Genomic DNA, 21,354 nt, shown 5'->3' with positions numbered 1-21,354 from the left:
TTCAAAAGTAACTTCTTTCTTATTCTTTCTCGACTTACATACATGGAGGCTCACATAATTGCATAACATAAATCATATAGGATTCTTAACCCTCATAACATTATCTCATTTCCTCGTTCTAAGAACAATAAACTTGAATCTCCAAAACATCATATCCGGTTACGATCACATATTATTATCTTATCCTGCATAACACTTCTTCTTTTAATACCGGTTCTACACTTGATAATTCAATCATTACTATAAGTCACAAAAGGAATCCTTCAACTCTTACATGTATTTCTCTTGTAATAGCACATACTCTTATATGCATCTTCCTTATCATAGTACATATTCTTCACTGACCGCATCAGTCTCATTACTTATTCAATATCTCAAAAACTCCTCGCTTGTTCCATAATGCTTCTTAAGAAGACTCTTACTATCAAGTTTCCTGTTCCATACTGTTAACTTTCGTTGTGCCACTCTGATTCCCACCAGTTGGCCTTAACCAATATTCCAATCCTTTAAGACGACTAAATTCCACATTCTCTTTCCCTATGAACATCATCTTCTTGAACCTTTCTCAAAACCTTTCATGTGGCAACCATTGCCATAAACATGCACTTCCCAATACCTTGCAAGATTGGATCTCACGGTAGACTTGTCGAATTACCATATTATTTTACTTGGGAATAAACCTTACTTTCTCACTGGTTGAGTTCACCTCATGACACACACTTATCATACATATACTTGTCTCTGAGAAATCTCGAATCATCATAGTAGATCCATCATAAATTATGCATGCCTTTCATGATCTTGCTTCATTGCATCCTTGTATTCTCACATACTATGTTTTGCGTAATCAACTAATGCTTGCTCGTTAATTTCTTTCTTTAAGAAAACATTATATCATAACACACGGGTCATTGGTGTCGACGACTTCTCATCACATAAAATAAACATATTGAATTCTGGGTCCTAGTCGTTACCTTAGTTTTCACGGAACGAGTTGACAACATAACTATGCCATCAAACCTTGTTCCAGGTGAATTTAACTTACTCTATGCAAGTCATGACCGACCGGAACCTACAGAATTCCATTTTAAAATTTATAAACATCAACTCCAATCACCCATATGCGTCAACCTTTCTAAAATCTTGTAAACTTTTTGATTCATCATCATAACGAGCTTTAATAATTCAATTAAGCAAAACATAGATCCAGAGGAATACTCATAACTTCCTTAAATCTGAAAATCTTGTGACTTTGCATAATCCTTTACCACTTACCTTTCATCTCATGCCTTCATATCTGCTTTATCCACTCACATGTCAGAACCTTAACACTCTCAACCCAAGCTCTTCCTCAGCTCTTTCCATGTTAACTTCTAAGGTTACCTTAAACCAGATTGATTCTGTTAATACTTGTCCATGCATTTTCTTCCTTAACAATCATAGGATGTGATGTGCATTCGATACTTGATGTTATATAGAATGTTTGTTGCATAAAAGATTATGAAAACAGCTCCCAATAGCTACTTAAGGCCCTAGAGACGAAATGACAGGTTTCGGAAAAACTGAAAATTTTCGCTCCAGGTTCGCTATTAGCGAAATCCTCTGGAGTAATTTCGCTATTAGCGAAATTTTCGCTATTGGCATGTTTTCTTCAGCTCAGTTTTCCAAAAGTCATATTTTACATAAAAATCCTATTTCCCCAAGTATTCCAATGCATATCATTCCTTCCAAACATCTTAAAACAATTCTATAACCTTTGCATGGCAAGCATTAACATCAATCGATTCAATTCACGACACATTAGAAACTAATATCTTGTTCATCATAACACATTACATAAAGCTTCCACATAAAACCTTAACTTCGTCTGCTACGAATGGCTTAACTTATATTCTCAATCCCTGAGAGCTTACAAATTCCATCAACATATGACGACTTCTCCTTAACTTTTAGCCTTATACTTACGTTCCAGAATATATTTCCTTTGCATACAATAAACCCGTTCCAACAACAACTCTTACCGAAGCTTCCGGTCATAGTTAAATATTCCAAACTCTGTACTTACGGGCATACGAAATATTGCTAGCATCTTGCCCAACGTTTCCAGAACATCCTGTCTTAATATTACTTTACATTCCCGAAGGATTCATACTTCTACTTGCTTAGTTCACCGGCCACCTACTGACACAATCAACCTCTTACTAATACTCAATCCAAGTTCTTACTTTTGAGTTCACACTTTCCAGTGCATCTTCATCACATACTTCGTTCCTCCTGGGTCCTATTCAGCTCTCAGGCATCCGTTCTAATCATCGAATGCTAAATTGAGTTGATCAGGCTCAACTAACATCAACAACTAGAACATTTACCCGGAACCCAATGGTCCCACTACCTTAGTTGTAACTTAATGACCCAAGGCACGGTCTGAATCGACCTGCTCTGATACCAATTGTAACACCCATACTAAACGTATCTAGAAAGTTTAGCATGAACGTTATTCTTAGTACTGGATACATTAAAATATACAACATTAAAACTTCGAATGAATATTCTTATACAACAAATGTGTTTGTACATCATAAATACAACTCAACTTTTCATAAATATACTATGAGCAACCTTGATTATCCATACATCCTGCAGCGGTACAAACGAACACTTGTCGCAATATCCATTCGGCTACTAGCTTGCTAATCCAACCTGTTTATCTGAAACAAATAAGGATTGGGATGAGACATAATGTCTCAGTGAGTTCCCCTAAATCCTAGGCTATAAGCAACCTCAAGGGGAAACCTACGGTCACCACGTGTCTACATTACAACCAGACGGTTGATTATACGTGTGTGGGGACTTGCATACTTAGACGGTAGTGCATACTAGAGCCGTCATAATCTTATCTTAATTTGTATAGGCTTCATTTCCTATACGTGTCATGGCGGTCGCGGGGAACCTAAAACCGCATTGCCAAAGATACGCTCTATGTATCGAGGCCTAAACATATCATAATCATGGCACGATGCTAAACCGGACGATTAGGGGAAACCTAAGATCGTCATCGGTATCATGTTCATAACTTGCTCTATACATAACTTGTACTTGTCTTAGCATCTAATGCTCTTAACTTGATCATACATGTAATCATTCTTGCATAAACATAACATAATCATATCTTGCATAAACGTATCTAAGTTCATTCATTAGGTTAGCGTTGAACAAACAATCATTATCTTGATTCATTTTACGGATAGTCCCGGGTGGAGTAACCCCGAGATCAATCCCATACATGACCGATGTACGTACATCGGACTCCCTCGGTGTCGTGCGGGTCCCTTGCGACTTAAACTGTTCCCCTTAGGTCGAGAACCTCCCGTATCCCCCTGGCGTGGATAACAAGAGACACGAGCACCTACGTCATGCGGGTCCCTTACGGCTTGAATCATTCTCATTATGAGAACCCCTTGTATCCCCCTGATGTGGATAGAAAGAGACATGTCACCTACACATATTAATCATGGTCTTGTCGTGCATATAAGTTAAACATATACATACTTGCTTGTTTACCTCGGAACCTTAATCGATCTGATTAATGGTAACTTATACTTGTTCATACTTAACATGGTGGAGGGATCTAACCTATCAATCCACAACTTACATATTTGCTAAGTCATCTAGCTCATATGCGAAGAGATTACACTTCGCGTCTTACTTACATATGTATTCATATTCCTATACTTGACATACTTAGAGATTCATGCTATCTTGCTAATTCTCAACAACTATGTTGAGGCTCTACATTCATTCCCTTCTTAATTCATAGCTACCCGAGTAATATCGGCTTAAACTCTCTTGAATCACTTTTGCCATTCATGTTAAGATTGCCATGATTTTCATTTCAAGAATCGTTTGATGTTATGTGCATTACCTAGATGTTGTTTTGGGGTTATAAAGTTGTAAAACGTTGAAAGAAAAGCTTCGGAATGCACCACAGACCCTGAACTGGGCCAACAGGCCAAAGCAAGTTGGCCAAGTCCAGAGAGCTGCGCTAATGGCTCAGTTGGGGCATGGCTCATCCTGAAAATATCGCTATTAGCGTGGATTTCGCTAACAACGTGGTTCTTCGGGTCTAAGGTACAAAATTTCCAGTTTTGACCCAAAACTTATCCAAATCGATCCTGCAATGCACCATAATCATCCAGCAACATACATTGACTTTAAATAACATATTTCATGGCAAACTAACATGTAATCAACAAGAATTAATCAAAAGAACATTAGGGTTCTAAACCCCTCATAACCATAAATCAATACTTTCTAACATGAATTTACTCAACCAAAGGAAGGTAAACTATCTATAGAACTCACCTAAACATGTTTTCTTGCTTTCCTTCAAGTTCCAAGCTCAAACCCTAGACTCCCCTTCATTCTTGATCCACAATTTTCCAACGAAACCATGCTTAAATCCATGCTTCCTCTTGTGTCTTGCTTGCTAAGCCACCAAATTACATATCTTGTGAAACTTTGATGCCTTAGGGAAGGAAGGATGGGGGCGGTTCATAGAGAGAAGGAGGAGAGAATTATCTTCCCAAAACCTAGAGAGAGAAGTGAAATGGGAAATGAGATATTTTGGTGTCAAAATCACTTATATACTCCCTTGCGCGCAAATACTTAAATGCCCGTCTTAACACGTGTTTGCCTGACACTGATACATAAGTCCGTGCTTGACTGATATTACATAATAATATCATCCGTCGTACTTAACATTCTTCACCATAATCACTTTCCATGAACCTGAGTCCTCTAATACATTTAACAGATAAAGTTTCCTTTAGCTGATGAGCGGGATGTTACAGAGACCATTATAGATACTATTCGTTATAGAATATGGAGAGATACATATTGTTATTGGTTTAAACTCCCATCAGTTGGTAATAGTGGCAGTGTTTTTCCATATGGAATAAGGTAAATTAGATTGTGATCTTCACTTTCCTAGAAAGGGATATGTTGTAAGACATCTAGAGTTTGGGGTTCGAAAAAAAGTTTTTTGATAAATGTCTATGCAAAATGTGACTTGGAGTCTAAAAGAAGGTTGTGGGATAGTTTTCTGGAGATTACAAGAGAGATTTGGGAGATTGGTCTTAGTGTATTCTTGGAAAAAAATATTTGATTGCTATGTAGCTTATGCGTTTTGTATAACTTCATCAGTGAACAAAAAATGGATATATATGGCACATATAAGATGAGAATGCTATCAGATATATCGATCAATACTAGTTCTATTTAAAAACCATTTGAGTAGCTTGTTAATGGATTATTAATTTTCTCTTCTGTAGTTTTCAGCACCCAAACTTCAATTTCATTCATGTCTTTCTTTGTATGAACAGTTGGGTTTTCATTTCACTATGATTTAGATGCTTAGGCATTTAGATGTTAACCTCTGTTATAAATTCTCGTTGATTTCCAATGTCTTGATCTTACGGTTTCTATAAAAGACTACTCGTATATTATAGTTCAGAACTCGACTCAACAATTAACTCATAATTGAACTTATTTCATGAACTAAATAAGTTGAAATCAAAGTTTGTTAAATAAATGTGTTGAACTTAGTTCAGCTCGGTTCATGAGTTGGCTTGATTATATGCATAAATAAGTATGTGTGAGTATTAATATGTGTATATGTGTGTGTGTGTACTAATATGTGTGTGTGTGTGTGTGTGTGTGTGTGTGTGTGTGTGTGTGTGTGTGTATATATATATATATATATATATGAGTTTGGAAATGGGAGAGTTTTTTAAGGATATTCCCAATTATAATTGTGAAATTAAGTTAGATTTTTTCATCTTATATGTAATGATTTTAACGTTCTTTTTTGTATTATTCTATTTTGTTGTTTGCTATGTTTTTTCTCTCTCTATATTTATGCAAGTATGAGCTTTGTATTGGTGTATCCTTCAAACAATATAAGCTTGTGCAAATTTTATTTTATTTCAATATTTGCAAATTTTGTATTATTCTATTTGCGATCTTCTTTTTTAACCCATGTTCTTCAATGGGTAAACTTATTTTCCATGGAATTAGAACATTATAAATAGGAAATTTAAGACATCAAGAAGAGTTTAATCTTTATTCATGTTTTTTTAATGGTAGTTTGTTTTTCATTGGCTCACAAGGATATTACGTTTCTGTCCATTAATTTTATTGGTGTCATTTCTTTTTTCTTCATCCATGTGTTCTAGTCCATGTAAAAAATGGATTGATTGGAAGAAGACATTGAAAGAGAAGGGATGAAAAAAGCTACTGAATTGCTGCGATTAGAAAAGGGAAAGAGAAAGTGAACATTTTGCTGTTTCAAAAAATAAATTCGAGTAAAAAATAATAATAATTAAATTTAAAATTACAGTGATACCCTTCACTTTGACTTTTTTTTAAAGGAAATAAAGGGTTTTTTTTGTCCAACTAAAAAGGTGTTGGGTGCTAACAAACACCTTCTATTTTCTAGGTGGGTGTGTTGTAGCATTACCCATATATATATATATATATATATATATATATATATATATATATATATATATATAGAAGAGAGATTTGGGAGATTGGTCTTAGTGTATTCTTGGAAACCTAAATCCAATGGGTAGGATGGATGAAAGAAGGGGGGTTGATTTGGATGAAGTAACTCGATTGACAAGAAAAAAAAAAAAGAGCATTTTTAGTGAATTTTAAAGAAGGTTGAGTTGGAAGATGTAGCACAATAGGGAAGATGATTTACTTGGTATCAACCTAATGTTATCTCTATGAGTCGTATCGATAGGGTGATTTTTTCAGAGGAGTGGTCGCAAAATTGAGGGACTTGTTTTCTATAGGCTTTACCTAGAGATGCGTCAGCTCATTTTCTTTGTTTCTCAAAGCTGGGAGCATATATTACGGGTCTAAAACCTTTTAAGTTTTATAATTATTAGCTTGATAACAAAGAATTGAAGAAAATGGTGGAGGAAAGGTGGAAAGGAATATAATGTGGTTGGGTGGATGATATTTATTTTGAAAGAAAAGCTCGAAGGTGTGAAAAAAAGACTTAAATTGTGGAGCATAGAGGGATATGGTAGTGAGGAGTAAAAATGAAAAGGTTGCGAAGTTGATGTCTTTGTCTGCCTAAGATGTGGACATTCAATAGGAATAATTTTCTAAATGGTGGATGTTTATTATGGAGTAAAGAAGCTAGTGTTTTCTAACGTTTTTATAGTTGGGATAGACTGAAGTTTGATGCAATGGAGATACCTCAACTTTTAGAATAGTATAGGACTATATTAGTGGAGATGTTTTTTATGTCTGAAAATAGAGTTGCTTGTGAAAGATTATGTTAAGAAAAAAAACCTAGAGCCATTCAATTTCAATTTTACTTTTGTGAAGTAATTTTGGTATCTTTTGAATGAGGGAGTTAGGATTATATTTGATGAATTTCATGTTAATGAGTGTGCGCTAACTTGTTTGTTGTCTTACTTTGTGGACCCACTTTTTAAGCTAAAGGATTTTAGACCAATTTCCCAATTAGGGTGTCTTTGTTAATTATTGGCTAAGCTGTTGGTGATAATGTTATCCAGCGTGATGAATTCTCTTATCTCTTTGTCTTAATCAGCTTTGCCAAAAAGTTGTAATCTAGTTGATGGGATGTTTGTGGTGAATAAATTTGTGGATTTAGCTAAGAAAAATTGTTGCCTATTTTGGTGTTAAAGGTGGATTTCAAGATGACCTATGATTTTGTTTATTAAAGCTTCCTAGAGTATCATTTTCGTGGAATGAAATCTTGTGTGTATAGTGGTAGCATGCTGATTCTTGTTAATGGAAGTCCAACACAATAAATTTTTATTGCGAGAGGTGTAAAAAAAAGAAGATCCTCTTGCTCATTTCTTATATTTGTATTTCCAAATTAGCACCGTTCTTTCTATTTCTTTATAAAATTTCATAACATTGCTTAATAGATAAACACTACACGTAATAAAAAAGAGTAGATTTTTTTCTCTGATAAAAAAAAATGATGTATTTTTTTTTTTTTTTGAGGGAAAAAAATGATGTATATATAGTATACTTTTGCATATATGATATTATATTTATTTTATTCAATTTTTTGAAAAAATCATATTGACTACTATTATATTTGAATTTCCTAATTAGTTTCTTTTTCTTTTTCGCGATTAAATATATGATATTATAATTATTTTATTCAATTTTTTGAAAAAAATCATATTCACTGCTATTATATTTGAATTTCCTAATTAGTTTTTTTTTTCTTTTTCACGATTAAATTTCTTAATTAGCTCCATTTTATTTTTTGAATTTTCCAATACAATTGATCAGATAAGATCTACACATAATTTAGAACGAATTAAAAAAAAAAAAAAAAGATACACCCTAGAATCTAGAATTTGGCCGGAACCACAATACCACTTATTGGTCGCTGGATTGTTCAAAACAACTTTGTCGTAAACATAATATATATCCAAGACTACAGTCTCAGTCTCACCTAAACAAAATCAAATCTCAAATTCAGAGCCAACACACCACATTAAGCTTCAAAAAACAATGGAGAATTATGATATTATCAGCACCCTGCCTGATCATATCTTGTCTCATATACTCTCATTTCTCCCAACCAAATTTGCCATCTCCACAACTGTTCTCTCTAAGAGATGGGCCTCACCTTACAAATCACTCACTTCTCTCAACTTCAACGATGAATCTGTTGACAACGAAGATGCCTTCCTTCGCTTCCGTCGTTTTGTTGACAAAGTCACATTCTACCATCCATTCATCAAAACATTTATCCTAGAATGCGGTTCTAAACATTCAGAGGATGGTTTCAATGTTGAAGGTTTGATCACCAGGGAAAAATGCCACTATTTGGAGAATCTTCAGATCTCTTGCATTTCTCTTTCAATCTCCAATGTTGAACGTTGGATCCAATTGACGACTAGTAATTTCAGATTTCCCAAACTTGTTGTTCTCAAATTGACGTATTGCCATGTGATTGGTAACATCGATTTCAATCTTCCCTTACTTAAGACCCTTCATTTGAATGATGTTCATTTCAAAAATAACGATGAATTCAACAAGCTTATTTATGGATGTACCATTTTGGAAGATTTGATTGCTAACATTTATTATATTGAACAAGTTCAAGATGTTATGGTTAGTAGAAGAGAGTTTGAAACCTTGTCCAAGTTGATCACAGCTGATATAAATCCATTGGATCTTCCTTTTGGAGCAATTTCTAATGTCGAGACTTTAATACTCAAGGTAAGCTTCAAAAAATTTACAATTACATAAATAATAAGCGTAAAGTAAGCATGACGATGTACCCATAATTGTGATTTTGTCCTTCAATTTCATTTTTATACTATAACTTGTTTTTGCAGGTGCTAGATATCAATTTGTATTCCGGAGAATTTCTTGTATTTCAAAACTTAATCAACCTTCAATTATACTTTCATACCTTTCCTCACTGGGACAGTGTAGTTGAACTACTTCAAAATTGCCCCAACCTTCAAGTTCTTACAATTGAAAAGGTTTCTTGTGTTTGTGGAATATTTTTAAAAATTTTGTAGCTTCTTTTCTTCCCATGTTTTTAATAAATCTTATTTTGGCATAATTTTGTAGTGGGAAAATGAATGTAACCAAGATTTGGTCACAAAGTGGAAAGACCCAAGTCATGTTCCTAAGTGCATTTCTTCTCACTTAAGATCAAGTACTTTAATATGTCAGCCGTTCGTAGATGAACTTCGATTTGCAAAATATGTTTTACAAAATGCGCCACATTTAGAGGTCATGGATATCTCTATTACTGATAAATTGGTTCCATTGTCACTTCGGGTTTTAGAAGAAGAATTAAACTCAGTTCTGGTCATTTCTCCCAAATGTAAATTTTCAATTAGTTTGAAGGACATTGGATGTAACTCTCAAACAAATGGACATTCGTGACGATTTATGTTGTGATATAACTTTATGGTGAACTCTCATTGTAGTAGAAGAATTGCAGAATAAATATTCTATTATTGGATATTATCTTAATTGAGTTGTTGAGATTATACTAATAATTTTAGTTGATACTCTAAGAAGATAACTATCGATTACTTACTTTTTATCTTCATTTACATATTAATTCATATTTAACTTCTACCTAAATGATGAAGGTAAATCTTTTAAAACCTTAAGGCATAGGTTTTATGTTTCTCATCAATTCCACCTCCATATAATGTGATACTTCTAACTCCCATTTGCTATACTAAAGTTAGGTTAGGAGAGAGTGCAGAACGAGAAGGATCCTTTTGAGGAGGAAGGGGGAAAATATGAAGGTCGGATTAGTTTCATCTACTAAAATATATGGTCCAAGGGTCTTTTCAGATCCCGTAATGGGCCTAAGTGATGGGTCAAGTTCTATTCACATAGTTAGAGGGTAGTGTGGAAAGGAGGGAGAGAGGGTGCGTGTCGAAGAAGGTAAAAAAATAATATGCAAGAAAAATCCATTACATATTATTCTATTGTATGTGTTACCTTGGAAAACTCGAACAACACTATTTGAAGATTTTCAGCAAAGGAAAAGGGGCAAAGGATACCAAAAAGGGACAAAGAGGAAGGACAAAAGAGTGGTAATTCAAAAAAAAAAAAATACAATTGGTAGCAGTAGTTAAAGAGGGGTGAACAAGAGGGAAAACAATAAAGATAGTAATAAGAAAAAAATTGGTAATGTCGACGATGGAGGAGATTGGAAGAGGGAGGAGATTTTGTCTGGGATTTTTTTCCATAATTTCAAGTTTTAAACATTAGTTGCTTTAAGTTTATTCATTCAAGTTAAAAGCAAATCGAGTCATCTCCCATGAGAGTTTACCCGTGGAAAATTTTGGGAGTAAATTTTATACTTGAGTTGGTGTAATGTAGGGCTCAGAGAGTGAAGAATAGCAACAAGGGTGGAAACCTGCTGCAATATACTAGTAAAAAATTCATATGAATTTTACGTAGTAATCTACATCTTCACTTAAAATGAGTTATATATTGAATATAATAATAACCCTTTATACACACAAAATCCTCTGATAGTTAACCAACTTTAACTACAGATATAGAGAATACTACTTTTTAAAATTCACTTTTTTCAAAAATAATCTCATACATGACTTTTTGGGAAACATACATATATAATTATAATATTATTAAATGGAACATGATGTTTGTAACGTGGAGAAAAAACTAACGGACGTTTTCTATGAAACTCCATGTTTCCCACCAATTCTTGAAGACATCATCGCGAATCAACATACTTTTTTGAGAAAACAATAACAGAAATTGTAGAATCTTCAATAGCTCACAGTTGATATGGGATCTCCTCTTTGAAGTGAATGATCTTTTTTGAAAACGGAGAATCCAGAGTTTTGAAGAGAAGTGGAGAGTTGTGAAGTGAATTATGAACATGTGTCTTCTCCTCTAAAACTAAAAAACACATGTACGTTCTACTACTGCCGGACCATTATCCAGCGGATGCCAACTGGGGAGTAGAGAGAGTGATAAAACTTCAGCCAAATTCCAATCAAGTAGCGTATCATTGCCAATAAAGTAGAATGATTTTCGTAAGAGAATATAGATCAATATCTGGATTTGGAACTACTGCTCCGTTGACTTGCAAACCGCATGAGTAAAATTTCTAGTTAATTCGATTGAGAGGTAGAAACATATCTTCACACGCATTTATTTCCAATGTAGATTATTTAAGTTGTGAAAAATTTGTAACAAATAATGATAGAGAATGATGAAGAATAATATGGAAGACTCTAGAATACTAGGGAATGTTATACCCTAATTTTGGACCTAAAAATACTTATTCAAATCTTCTTTTCTTACATTTTTGAGTCATTTGAACTGTCTCTGATCAATTGCATCTTTCTCTGCATTTTATTTCAATGTTATTTACAAAATACACATACAAGGGTATTTTAGTCATTTCCTATGTCAAAATTTCTATCAATCTTTGAAAATTTGTCTAAAGTCCTTTCCATTGGTTTGTATAAGTCTTCATTTCAATTCCACGTCAAAGTCCATTTTAAAAAATTGCATTTGAAGTCATTTCGAGTCAGTCTTGCCCCTAGGGGCATTTTAGTCTTTTCATGTGTCAAAACTCTGTCTAAGCTCTTAAAATTGTCTCTGAGTCTTTTAATTTCGTGTGTATAAGTTCTTGCTTTAATTCTCCGTTAAAAATCCATTTTAAAATTTGCATCTGAGTCATTTTTACTCGTTTTAGCCCCAGGGGCAGTTTGGTCATTTCACACGAAATTTCGGCAGAGAGAGGTTACTTTAAAGTACCTCATTTAAGCCATTGGTTCGTTTTAGTCCGTTTTGTCAATTTTAATCGTTTCACTTTACGTTATTTTCCAGTTACCAATTTTAATTCATTTTATTTTTATTTTTATTTCTAGTCCTAAAATTCCTAAAAAATTGCATTTTAGTCCATTTTGTCCAAGTCATCAGTTCTGTACACATGTCAGTTTCTCATTTGTCCATTTGTACAAGAGTTTGTTACAAAGTTATGCCACGTGTCTTTTTCTTATTGGTCCAGATACTCCAGTCATCAGCTATATAAGCCACATCACAGTCAAGGTCAAAGATACCATTCATTCTGTTACAACTCAGCAAAAACAGATTCTTTCTTTCTCTCTCTGCATTTTCAAGATCAAAAGCACAAAACTCTTGATGAACTTGATGAATGCTCATCAAGAACATCAAGAACAAACCCTAACAGAATTTTCCAGAACCACCACAAACTCTCAAAACCACCGTAACTAACTGTCACGGCCACCACCAAGCCACCACAAACTCTCAAAACCACCGCAACTAATTGTTACGGCCACCATCAAAAAACCACTGCAATTACACATCAAAAATTCTAGAAAACACATTCGGATTCATCAACCTTTTTCAACACGTTCACAAACTCAGAGAAAAATCGAAAAATCATCAAGAAATCAACTCGAATCCAGCACTGATCATCACAAACAATGACGAATTCGAATTCTCATCACAAATCCGTAACAATCGCTGTCACGATCGAACGAACAAGAAAAGGAGCAAGAAATCAGCGCCGTTTGGGAATCTCACCCCAAGGACGTACGAAGCTCAACACGAAGGTTCCTCAGATCGTTCTCAGGTAATATTGTTAGCCTCTATCTCACCGCAGTTCTATCTCGTTTCCTTTTTACCAAACAAAATTTTCGAAACAAAAGTTGTAGATCTAGGGTTTATGAAACATGTTATCAAAAAATCAGTTTCGGATTCTTAGAGAAGAGAAGAGGACGAAGCCGATGGTGTAAAGAGTTTTCAAAAACATGTTGTTTTAGTTTTCCGGCGTGGCGGCGCCTTTGGCGACCACCGCACCGGAAAACTTTTCCGGCCGTCCTTTCTTCTTCTCAGACGAGTAGTGACAGAGAGAGGTGAGGGAGATAGAGGTTAGAGAGAGAAAGTGGGATGAGGAATGAGGGTTTGTGAAGAGAATTTGTTTATATACTCTTGTGTGTTCCTGTGTGCGCGCGTACACCTGTTCCCCCCGTACCTTCGCATTCCATGGCCTTTGGATCTTGGATCTGATCCATGTGGATCAATCCAACGATCCATGAGCCTTCTGGTGAACCGTCCTATATGGTGTGTGGGTTGGGCTTAGTTTTTGTGATTGAGGTTCATTTTGCTAGATTTTACTGCTGTTTACACTACTGCCTGATGCTGTTTACACCTCTGTTATGCTTAAAACCTTTGTAAAAAAATCCAAAAATAATTCTTACATGTTTCTTGGTGATCTTGGGATATTTTTTTTGTAATGTTTTTGCACATGAAAATTGATAAAAAAATATGTGTAGTTTTTTATTATTTTTGTTAAAATTGGTGATTTTCTTGTACGTGTTAAGTCTAAGAGTCCTTAAAAAATTCTCTAAAAATCCTAAAAAATTTCATACACATTTCTTGATAGTTTTTGTGGTGTTTGTGGTGATTGTTGCATATTAAAAATTGGTAAAAAATAATGTGGTTAATTTTCTTGCTATTTTGTGATGTTTCGTGCTAAAAAAATTGATGGAAATTTGCTTGATTCCAATTCCAATTTCTTGATGAATACTTGTGACCTATGCCACTTGATTTTATGGAGTTTTAGCCACTGTTTGTGTTTGATATTGCTGCATGAGTGTGAACCTTGATTAGTTACTTAGTTTACAAGTTACTTGTGTAAATAAATAATGCAAATATGCCTAAGTTTGCTTCCAAAGTGTCAAGTTAACCATGTTGCCTTAATTCCCATTCCAAAATCTGATTCTAAACCTTTAAAAGTGTGTTGGAATGTGAGAATTATAGGTCACATGAGTCTTACACTTTATGAGCAAATTTTAGTCATGTTTTGCACTCATTTTTGCCTTTATTTTGGGTTGTTTCCTATGCTTTGTGTTGTAGTGTTTTCCTTGCTTTATTTCTTTTGATATTACCATGTGTTACTAACCATTTCATTTCATGTCTCATACTTTTCATAAGCATTCCCATTTCATTCTATATCCATCTTATTTCTTGCACTTTAAGTTTCACCAAAAATTAGTATGTAAAGCTTAGGAATTTTTGTACTTTACTTTATGCCTTTAAATTTCTTGCAAGACCATAGAATGTATCTAGGGTATAATGTAATAAGGACAATGGACTCTAATGATGTACACCGACACGAGCACCGACACATGCACACACATCACTTTAGGTACATAGCTAGAATATGCATGTTTAGATGTATGTTTAGGATTGTATGTTTAGATGAATGCTTAGGATTTACATTTAGAAAAATCAATTTCCCAAAAAATATGAACAAACTTCACTCAAATGCTTTTCTTAATAAACCTTGGGATCAAAATCCCATTGAATTTTCCTTTTTCTTTTCTTAAATAAAAACCTTAAAGAATTTTAATCATACTTAGACCTTTTTGCAATTGACTAATTCCACCTCACTCTTTTCATAATCTCATGCCTTGAGGCCTCTCTCTCTTATTCTTCAAATTCCAATTTTCAAACTTAAAATCAACCAACAAAAACAAAAACATTTTTGGAAGAGAACTACGGTGGATTTGATCCCTTAAACGGGTACGTAGGCAAGGAACAAAATTCCTTCAATTCAAATAAAACAAAAATTCAAACACATTCCTCTCCCTCCAATTCTTCATTTAGAAAACCTTTTAGGCTTAAACACTTTCAAAATAAGCACTTAAAAATAAAGCGCGCGCGTAGAAATTAAAGACGGTTCCTATAGGATACTATAGTCGTTATGGGTGCCTAACACCTTCCCGTAGCGAAAACAACTCCCGGACCTCGATTCTCAAGGGTTTTGCTTACTTTTTCCCTTCCCAAGAAAAAATAAGATATCACCGGTTAAAAAGGTTCAAACGTAATCAATGTTTGACACCCGAAAACCAAGATAAAACAGCTGGCGACTTCACTGGGGAGATTCGAGGGTTACGCCTAGTCTTTATTTCCACGCTTGCGCTCTCTTTACTTGTTTCTTTTACTTGCTTTCCTATGTGAATAAATGTTTAATTTCTTGCAAACGTGTGGGGTGAGAATATCAAAAGTCCTGCACCCGGGCTGAGTGAACTTAGGATTTAGGAGGGATATAATCGACAATTCATTCCGGGGGTTGCCTCGTGTTTTGGATTATGCGATCAATCCCACATAGTTGAGGCATTTTGGGGGTGATGTTGTCGGCGCGTGTTGTCGCGTTTAGGCACTTTACTTCTAATTGTTCTATGACGCTATGAACCGTAGATAACCAAACCCATCCATGGCCATTTTCTAGGACGTAGTGCGGAGGCTAAACCGAGTGTTGTCTCGAGTTTTAGTCGTCACGCGATACTACACTCAAGTTAGACCTTCTTGCGGATAATCATGGAGCGAGTGTTTGTCTCGTGACACCGTGATATACGTCAAAGAGGTTGCAACTTGGGAACCTTTTTAGAACCCGGTTACTATTATCTTAAAGCCCTAGATTCACCGGACACCGTGTCCACCCATGACTCCTCGACTTTGAATTTCAAACCCACCATGTTTTCTCCGAACTTGAACATAATCATGCATTCATGCATACATGCATACATGCATAAACTTTTTCCATGCATTGTTATCGAAGGGCTTAGATAAGTTGAATTTGTAAACATTGTAGGAATGATGAAGACTAAGTCCTACAAGTTCAAGGAAGTGGATTTGGCTAGTTTGAGAGATTTGGCACTCAAGGTTGAGGATCCAACTGGTTTCCGACATCGTTACGGGGCTTTACTTACTATTCTCCAGACTAATGTGGATGAGAAGCTTGTGCACACTCTAGTGCAGTTCTATGATCAGGAGTATCGGAGCTTTACTTTCCCCGACTTTCAGTTGGTGCCTACTCTAGAGGCTTATTCTTCCTTGATGGGTCTATCTATTGCTAAGGGGGTGCCTTTCGCGGGACTTGAGAATCCTCCTACTCCATTGGTTATTGCTAAAGATCTCTATCTCAAGACTACCGATGTCTCCAAGAATCTTGTCACTAAGGCACGCATCCGAGGGTTCACTTCAGACTATCTTCTTGGGAAAGCCAACCACAATACCACTTGTCAGGACACTCTTGAGGCTATTCTTGCACTTCTCATCTATGGGCTTATTCTCTTTCCGAATCTTGATGACTTCGTAGATATGAATGCTATTATGATCTTCCACTCCAAGAATCTGGTTCCTACTTTGCTAGCTGACACATACCATGCTATTCACGACCGTTCCGGCAAGGGCCGTGGATACATTCTTTGTTGTGTGCCTCTTCTCTATAGGTGGTTTATTTCGCACCTTCCGAAGTCTTTTCACGACAATCCGGAGAATTGGTCTATTTCACAGAGGATTATGGCTCTCACTCCTAATGAAGTGGTTTGGCTCACTCCCGCTTCTAGAGTCAAGGAAATTATCTTTGGTGGTGGGAAGTTTCTCAATGTACCTCTTCTTGGTACCCAGGGTGGAATCAACTATAACCTGGAGCTTGCTTTGCGACAATTTGGTTTCCCGATGAAAGAAAAACCCATTAATCTTGCTACAGCTCCTTACTTCTTCCACTACTCCAATGCTCCCACGGGAATAAGAGAGGATTTCATGGAAGCCTGGTCTAAACTGCGAAAGAAAGAGGTGAAGAATATGGGTGTAAGGTCCGGTGTTGCTCATGAGGCCTATACACAGTGGGTGATAAACCAAGCTGTGGAGATTGGTATGCCTTACCCCTCTATGAGATATGTGTCTGCATATATTCCTACCATGCCTTTGCCTCTACTCCCACCTACTCAGGAGATGTATCAGGAGCATCTAGCTATGGAGAGTCGGGAGAAGCATCAGTGGAGGGCTAGATACTATGAGGCTGAGAACTTGATCATGACTTTGGATGGAAAGGACGAGCAGCAGACTCACGAGGTCTTGACACTGAAGAAAGAGTTAGCTAAGGCTAAGAGAGAGATTGAAGAGAAAGATAGGTTGCTTATGAGAGACTCTAAGAGGGCTAGGGGTGCCCGTAACTTCTATGCACGATACTGCAGCTATGAGTCTGAGTCTGAGGATGATGCTTCCACTTCCTATGCTTGAGGATTTCTTTTTCCTGTTGTTATTTCCAGTTGTTTATGTTGTTTTACATTTCAAAGTCTGTCCCTTGGCTTAGCATTTCAAAGGGAATCGTCTTGTAAAACTATATGTTGGTTGTTTGTTCTTCGTTTATGTTAATTGTTGTTTAGTAATGTTTACAAGTTTCTAGTTTGTCTAAAAACCCTTCGATAACACAAAAAAGAGTCTTTTTGCATATGCATTAGCACATTTCATGCATCATATGCATCCATTGGTCACAAAAAACTTCTCTCGTGCTCATTGCCTCCTGGTTTTGTCTGCCGCAGTCTGAAAAGTGGCTCGTGTTCGCAAAGTCTACCAACCAGATAGAATTCATCAAACAAGATTTCACAAGAGAAGGATCATGGCTAACTTTGAAGAAGAAAATGCTCAGCTCCGTGCCGAATTGGCTGCTATGAAAGAAGACTTGGCTAAGGCTCATGACGCTATGTCCGCTATGATGGCTGCACAGGAACAACCAGCCACATCTATCACAGTTTCTACTGAAGCAATTCCATCTATCCCACTATCTACTGTGGCTACTGATGCTCGGTTTGTTATGCCCAATGGGCGTCCTTATGGACTCTCAGCTTACTATTCTCCTAATACCGCTGCTGGTGTCTCTGGTGTTGCTGGTCAAGGATAGATTCCCGTATCCACTGCTATGCCTCAGGTAACTACTGTTGTTACCGATCCTATTCTACACACTGTGCAACAGGTGATTGATGTCGATACTCCGCGTGGACAAGATCCCGCAATGGAAGCTATGAAAAGACAGTTAAGGGAGTTGGGTGGAGAACTCCGTGAGGTCAAGGCTATCCGTGGAAACAATGCCTCTGCTAAGGCTCGTGATCTGTGCTTTGTATCCCGATTTGAGATTCCCAAGAAGTTTAAGGTGCCAGATTTTGACAAATACAACGGATCTTCCTGTCCACATAGCCATGTCATTCGGTATGTCCGAAAGATGGCCAATTATGCAGATAATGATGCATTGATGATACACTGCTTCCAAGACAGCCTAGCAGAAGATGCGGCAGACTGGTACACTGGCTTGAGCAAAGACAACATCCATACTTTTGAGGATCTGGCTACTGCATTTGAAAGTCATTATGAGTTCAACACTCGTCTGAAGCCAAATAGGGACTCTCTTAAGTCTTTGTCTCAGAAATCAGATGAAACATTCCGTGAGTATGCCCAGAGATGGAGAGGGGCAGCTGCCCGTGTTTCTCCTCGACTTGATGAGGAAGAATTAACACAGACATTCCTGAAGACTCTGAAGAAGGAATATAAGGAAAGAATGATAGTCTCTGCTCCAAACAACTTCTCCGACATGGTCACTATGGGAACCCGTCTAGAGGAGGCTGTCTGAGAGGGTATCATTGTCCTTGAGAAGGGTGAATCTTCCACCAGTGCACCAAAGAAGTACGGTAATGGCCACCATAAGAGGAAAGAATCTGAAGCAGGGATGGTGTCTGGTAACCCATCTGCAGCTACTACACAATTACTTCTGCCCTACCAATACATGCAATACTCTCAACATCCTTTCTTCCCGCCATTCTATCAGCAATATCCTCTGCCACCGGGTCAACCACCAGTGCCCGTCAATGCCATTGCTCAACAAGTGCAACACCAGCCTCTTGCTCAGCAACAACAACAGCAACAACAGGGTCCCCGACCCAGACCTTCTTTTCCACCAATACCTATGCGGTATGCTGAGCTGCTCCCAACTTTACTTGCTAAGGGACACTGTGTCACTAGACCAGGCAAGCCTCCGCCTAATCCTTTGCCTCCCAGGTTCCGACAGGATCTTACATGTGAATTCCATTAGGGCGCCCAAGGCCACGATATTGAAGGTTGCTATGCTCTGAAGTATATTGTGAAAGACCTGATAGAAAAAGGACGGTTGACTTTTGAAAATAGTGTTCCTCATGTTCTTGACAATCCGCTCCCAAACCATGCTGCTGTTAATATGATCGAGGCTTTCGAAAGAATCCCCGTTCTTCAAGAGGATCCCATGCTGGATGTCCGCAACATTGTTACTCCCTTGGTACCGTTACATGTCAAACTTTGCCAAGCTTCTCTGTTCAATCATGATCATGCTTCTTGTTCAGAATGTCTTCAAAACCCTATGGGCTGTTGTGTGGTGCAAAATGATATCCAGAGCCTGATGGATGACAAACACTTGATTACCAGTGATGTTTGTGTGATTGTGCCAGTGTTTCATGATTCTCCTGTTGAAAGTGCATCTCAGACAAGGAATGTTGAACCTTTGGTGATCAGGTTACCTGGTCCTGTATCTTACGCCTCTACAAAGGCAATTCCTTACAAGTACAATGCAACCATGATTGAGAATGGAGTGGAAGTACCTCTAGTGTCTCCGGCTACGGTTGATAACGTTGCTAGTGAAATTACAGCTCTGAGAAGTGGAAAAGTTCGTCCACCCTTGTTTCAAAAGAAGGTGGTTACACCTATTGCCACAATAACTCCACCAGTTGCTCCTCCTCTTGACAAGAGCCCCGGCCTAACAGGCCAATCTATTGAAGAGTCTAATCTGGATGAGATTCTGAGGCTTATTAAGAAGAGTGATTATAAGATTGTTGACCAGCTGCCGCAAACTCCGTCAAAGATATCCATCTTGTCCTTGCTTATGAGCTCAGAGGCTCACAGGAAGGTGTTGATGAAGATACTGGAGCAAGCTTATGTTGATCATGAAGTCTCTGTGGATCAGTTTGATGGGATAGTGAGTAATATTACTGCCTGCAACAACTTGGGGTTTGGTGACGATGAACTCCCCGAAGCAGAGAAATACCACAATTTGGCTCTGCATATCTCGGTACACTGCAAGTCTGACATGATATCCAATGTGCTGGTGGACACTGGATCATCTTTGAATGTAATGCCTGAATCTACACTAAGGCAATTGAGCCATCATGGAATCTCTTTGAGGGGAAGTAGCTATCTGGTTAAGGCTTTCGATGGATCTCGCAAGGATGTTCTTGGGGAAGTAGACTTGCCAATTACCATTGGTCCTGAGACATTTCAGATTACTTTCCAAGTCATGGACATCAATGCTTCTTACAGTTGTCTCCTCGGAAGACCGTGGATTCACGACGTTGGGGCAGTCACTTCTACTTTACATCAAATGCTCAAGTTTATGAGGAACGGTAAGATTGTCACTGTGCATGGTGAAGAAGCATATCTGGTTAGCCAAGTGTCATCTTTCTCTTGTGTTGAAGCAGGGTCCGCTGAATGGACGTCATTTCAAGGCTTGACTATTGAAGGTGCAGAACCCCGAAGAGCTGGTGCTAGCATGGCTTCATTGAAAGACGCCCAGAAGGCTGTTCAAGAAGGGCAAGCTGCTGGCTGGGGCAAAGTGATTCAGATTCTGGAAAACAAGCGTAAAGAGGGCCTTGGATTCTCCCCAACCTCTGGTGTTTCAACAGGAACTTTCTACAGTGCTGGGTTTATCAATACTATTGCTGAAGATGCTGCTGAGAGTAGTTATGTGCCTACATTTGTCATACCAGGAGGCACCGTGAGAAATTGGGAGGCCATTGATGTTCCTTTAGTCATGCATGCTTCCATGTAATGTGTCTTGTTGCTCATGCTTTTTTTGTTTTCAAAATAACAATCCTTTCGCTCTGCCCAAGGCGAAAGTGATATCATTGTAAGGGCATGTTTGTTTCGGCATTGCCGTTA

The 21,354-nt window shown here is 37.2% G+C and overlaps 1 protein-coding gene across 1 annotated transcript; it reads left to right on the top strand.

The window, feature by feature from the left end:
• Positions 1 to 8,571: 8,571 nt before the first annotated feature.
• Positions 8,572 to 9,966, top strand: LOC146923370 (F-box/FBD/LRR-repeat protein At3g26920-like). The gene is made up of 3 exons (XM_085711696.1): positions 8,572 to 9,285; positions 9,405 to 9,554; positions 9,646 to 9,966. Exons 1-3 carry the CDS (start codon positions 8,572 to 8,574, stop codon positions 9,964 to 9,966), a joined length of 1,185 nt encoding a protein of 394 aa, XP_085567822.1.
• Positions 9,967 to 21,354: the final 11,388 nt, after the last annotated feature.

This window comes from Medicago sativa, chromosome 5 (genome assembly GCF_051527215.1).
Source record: "Medicago sativa cultivar Bolivia chromosome 5, Bolivia_mono, whole genome shotgun sequence".
In the NCBI taxonomy this organism is placed as follows: Eukaryota; Viridiplantae; Streptophyta; class Magnoliopsida; order Fabales; family Fabaceae; genus Medicago; species Medicago sativa.
The sequence above is the reverse complement of the archived record's forward strand: the minus strand, read 5'-3'. Positions and strand labels throughout refer to the sequence as shown.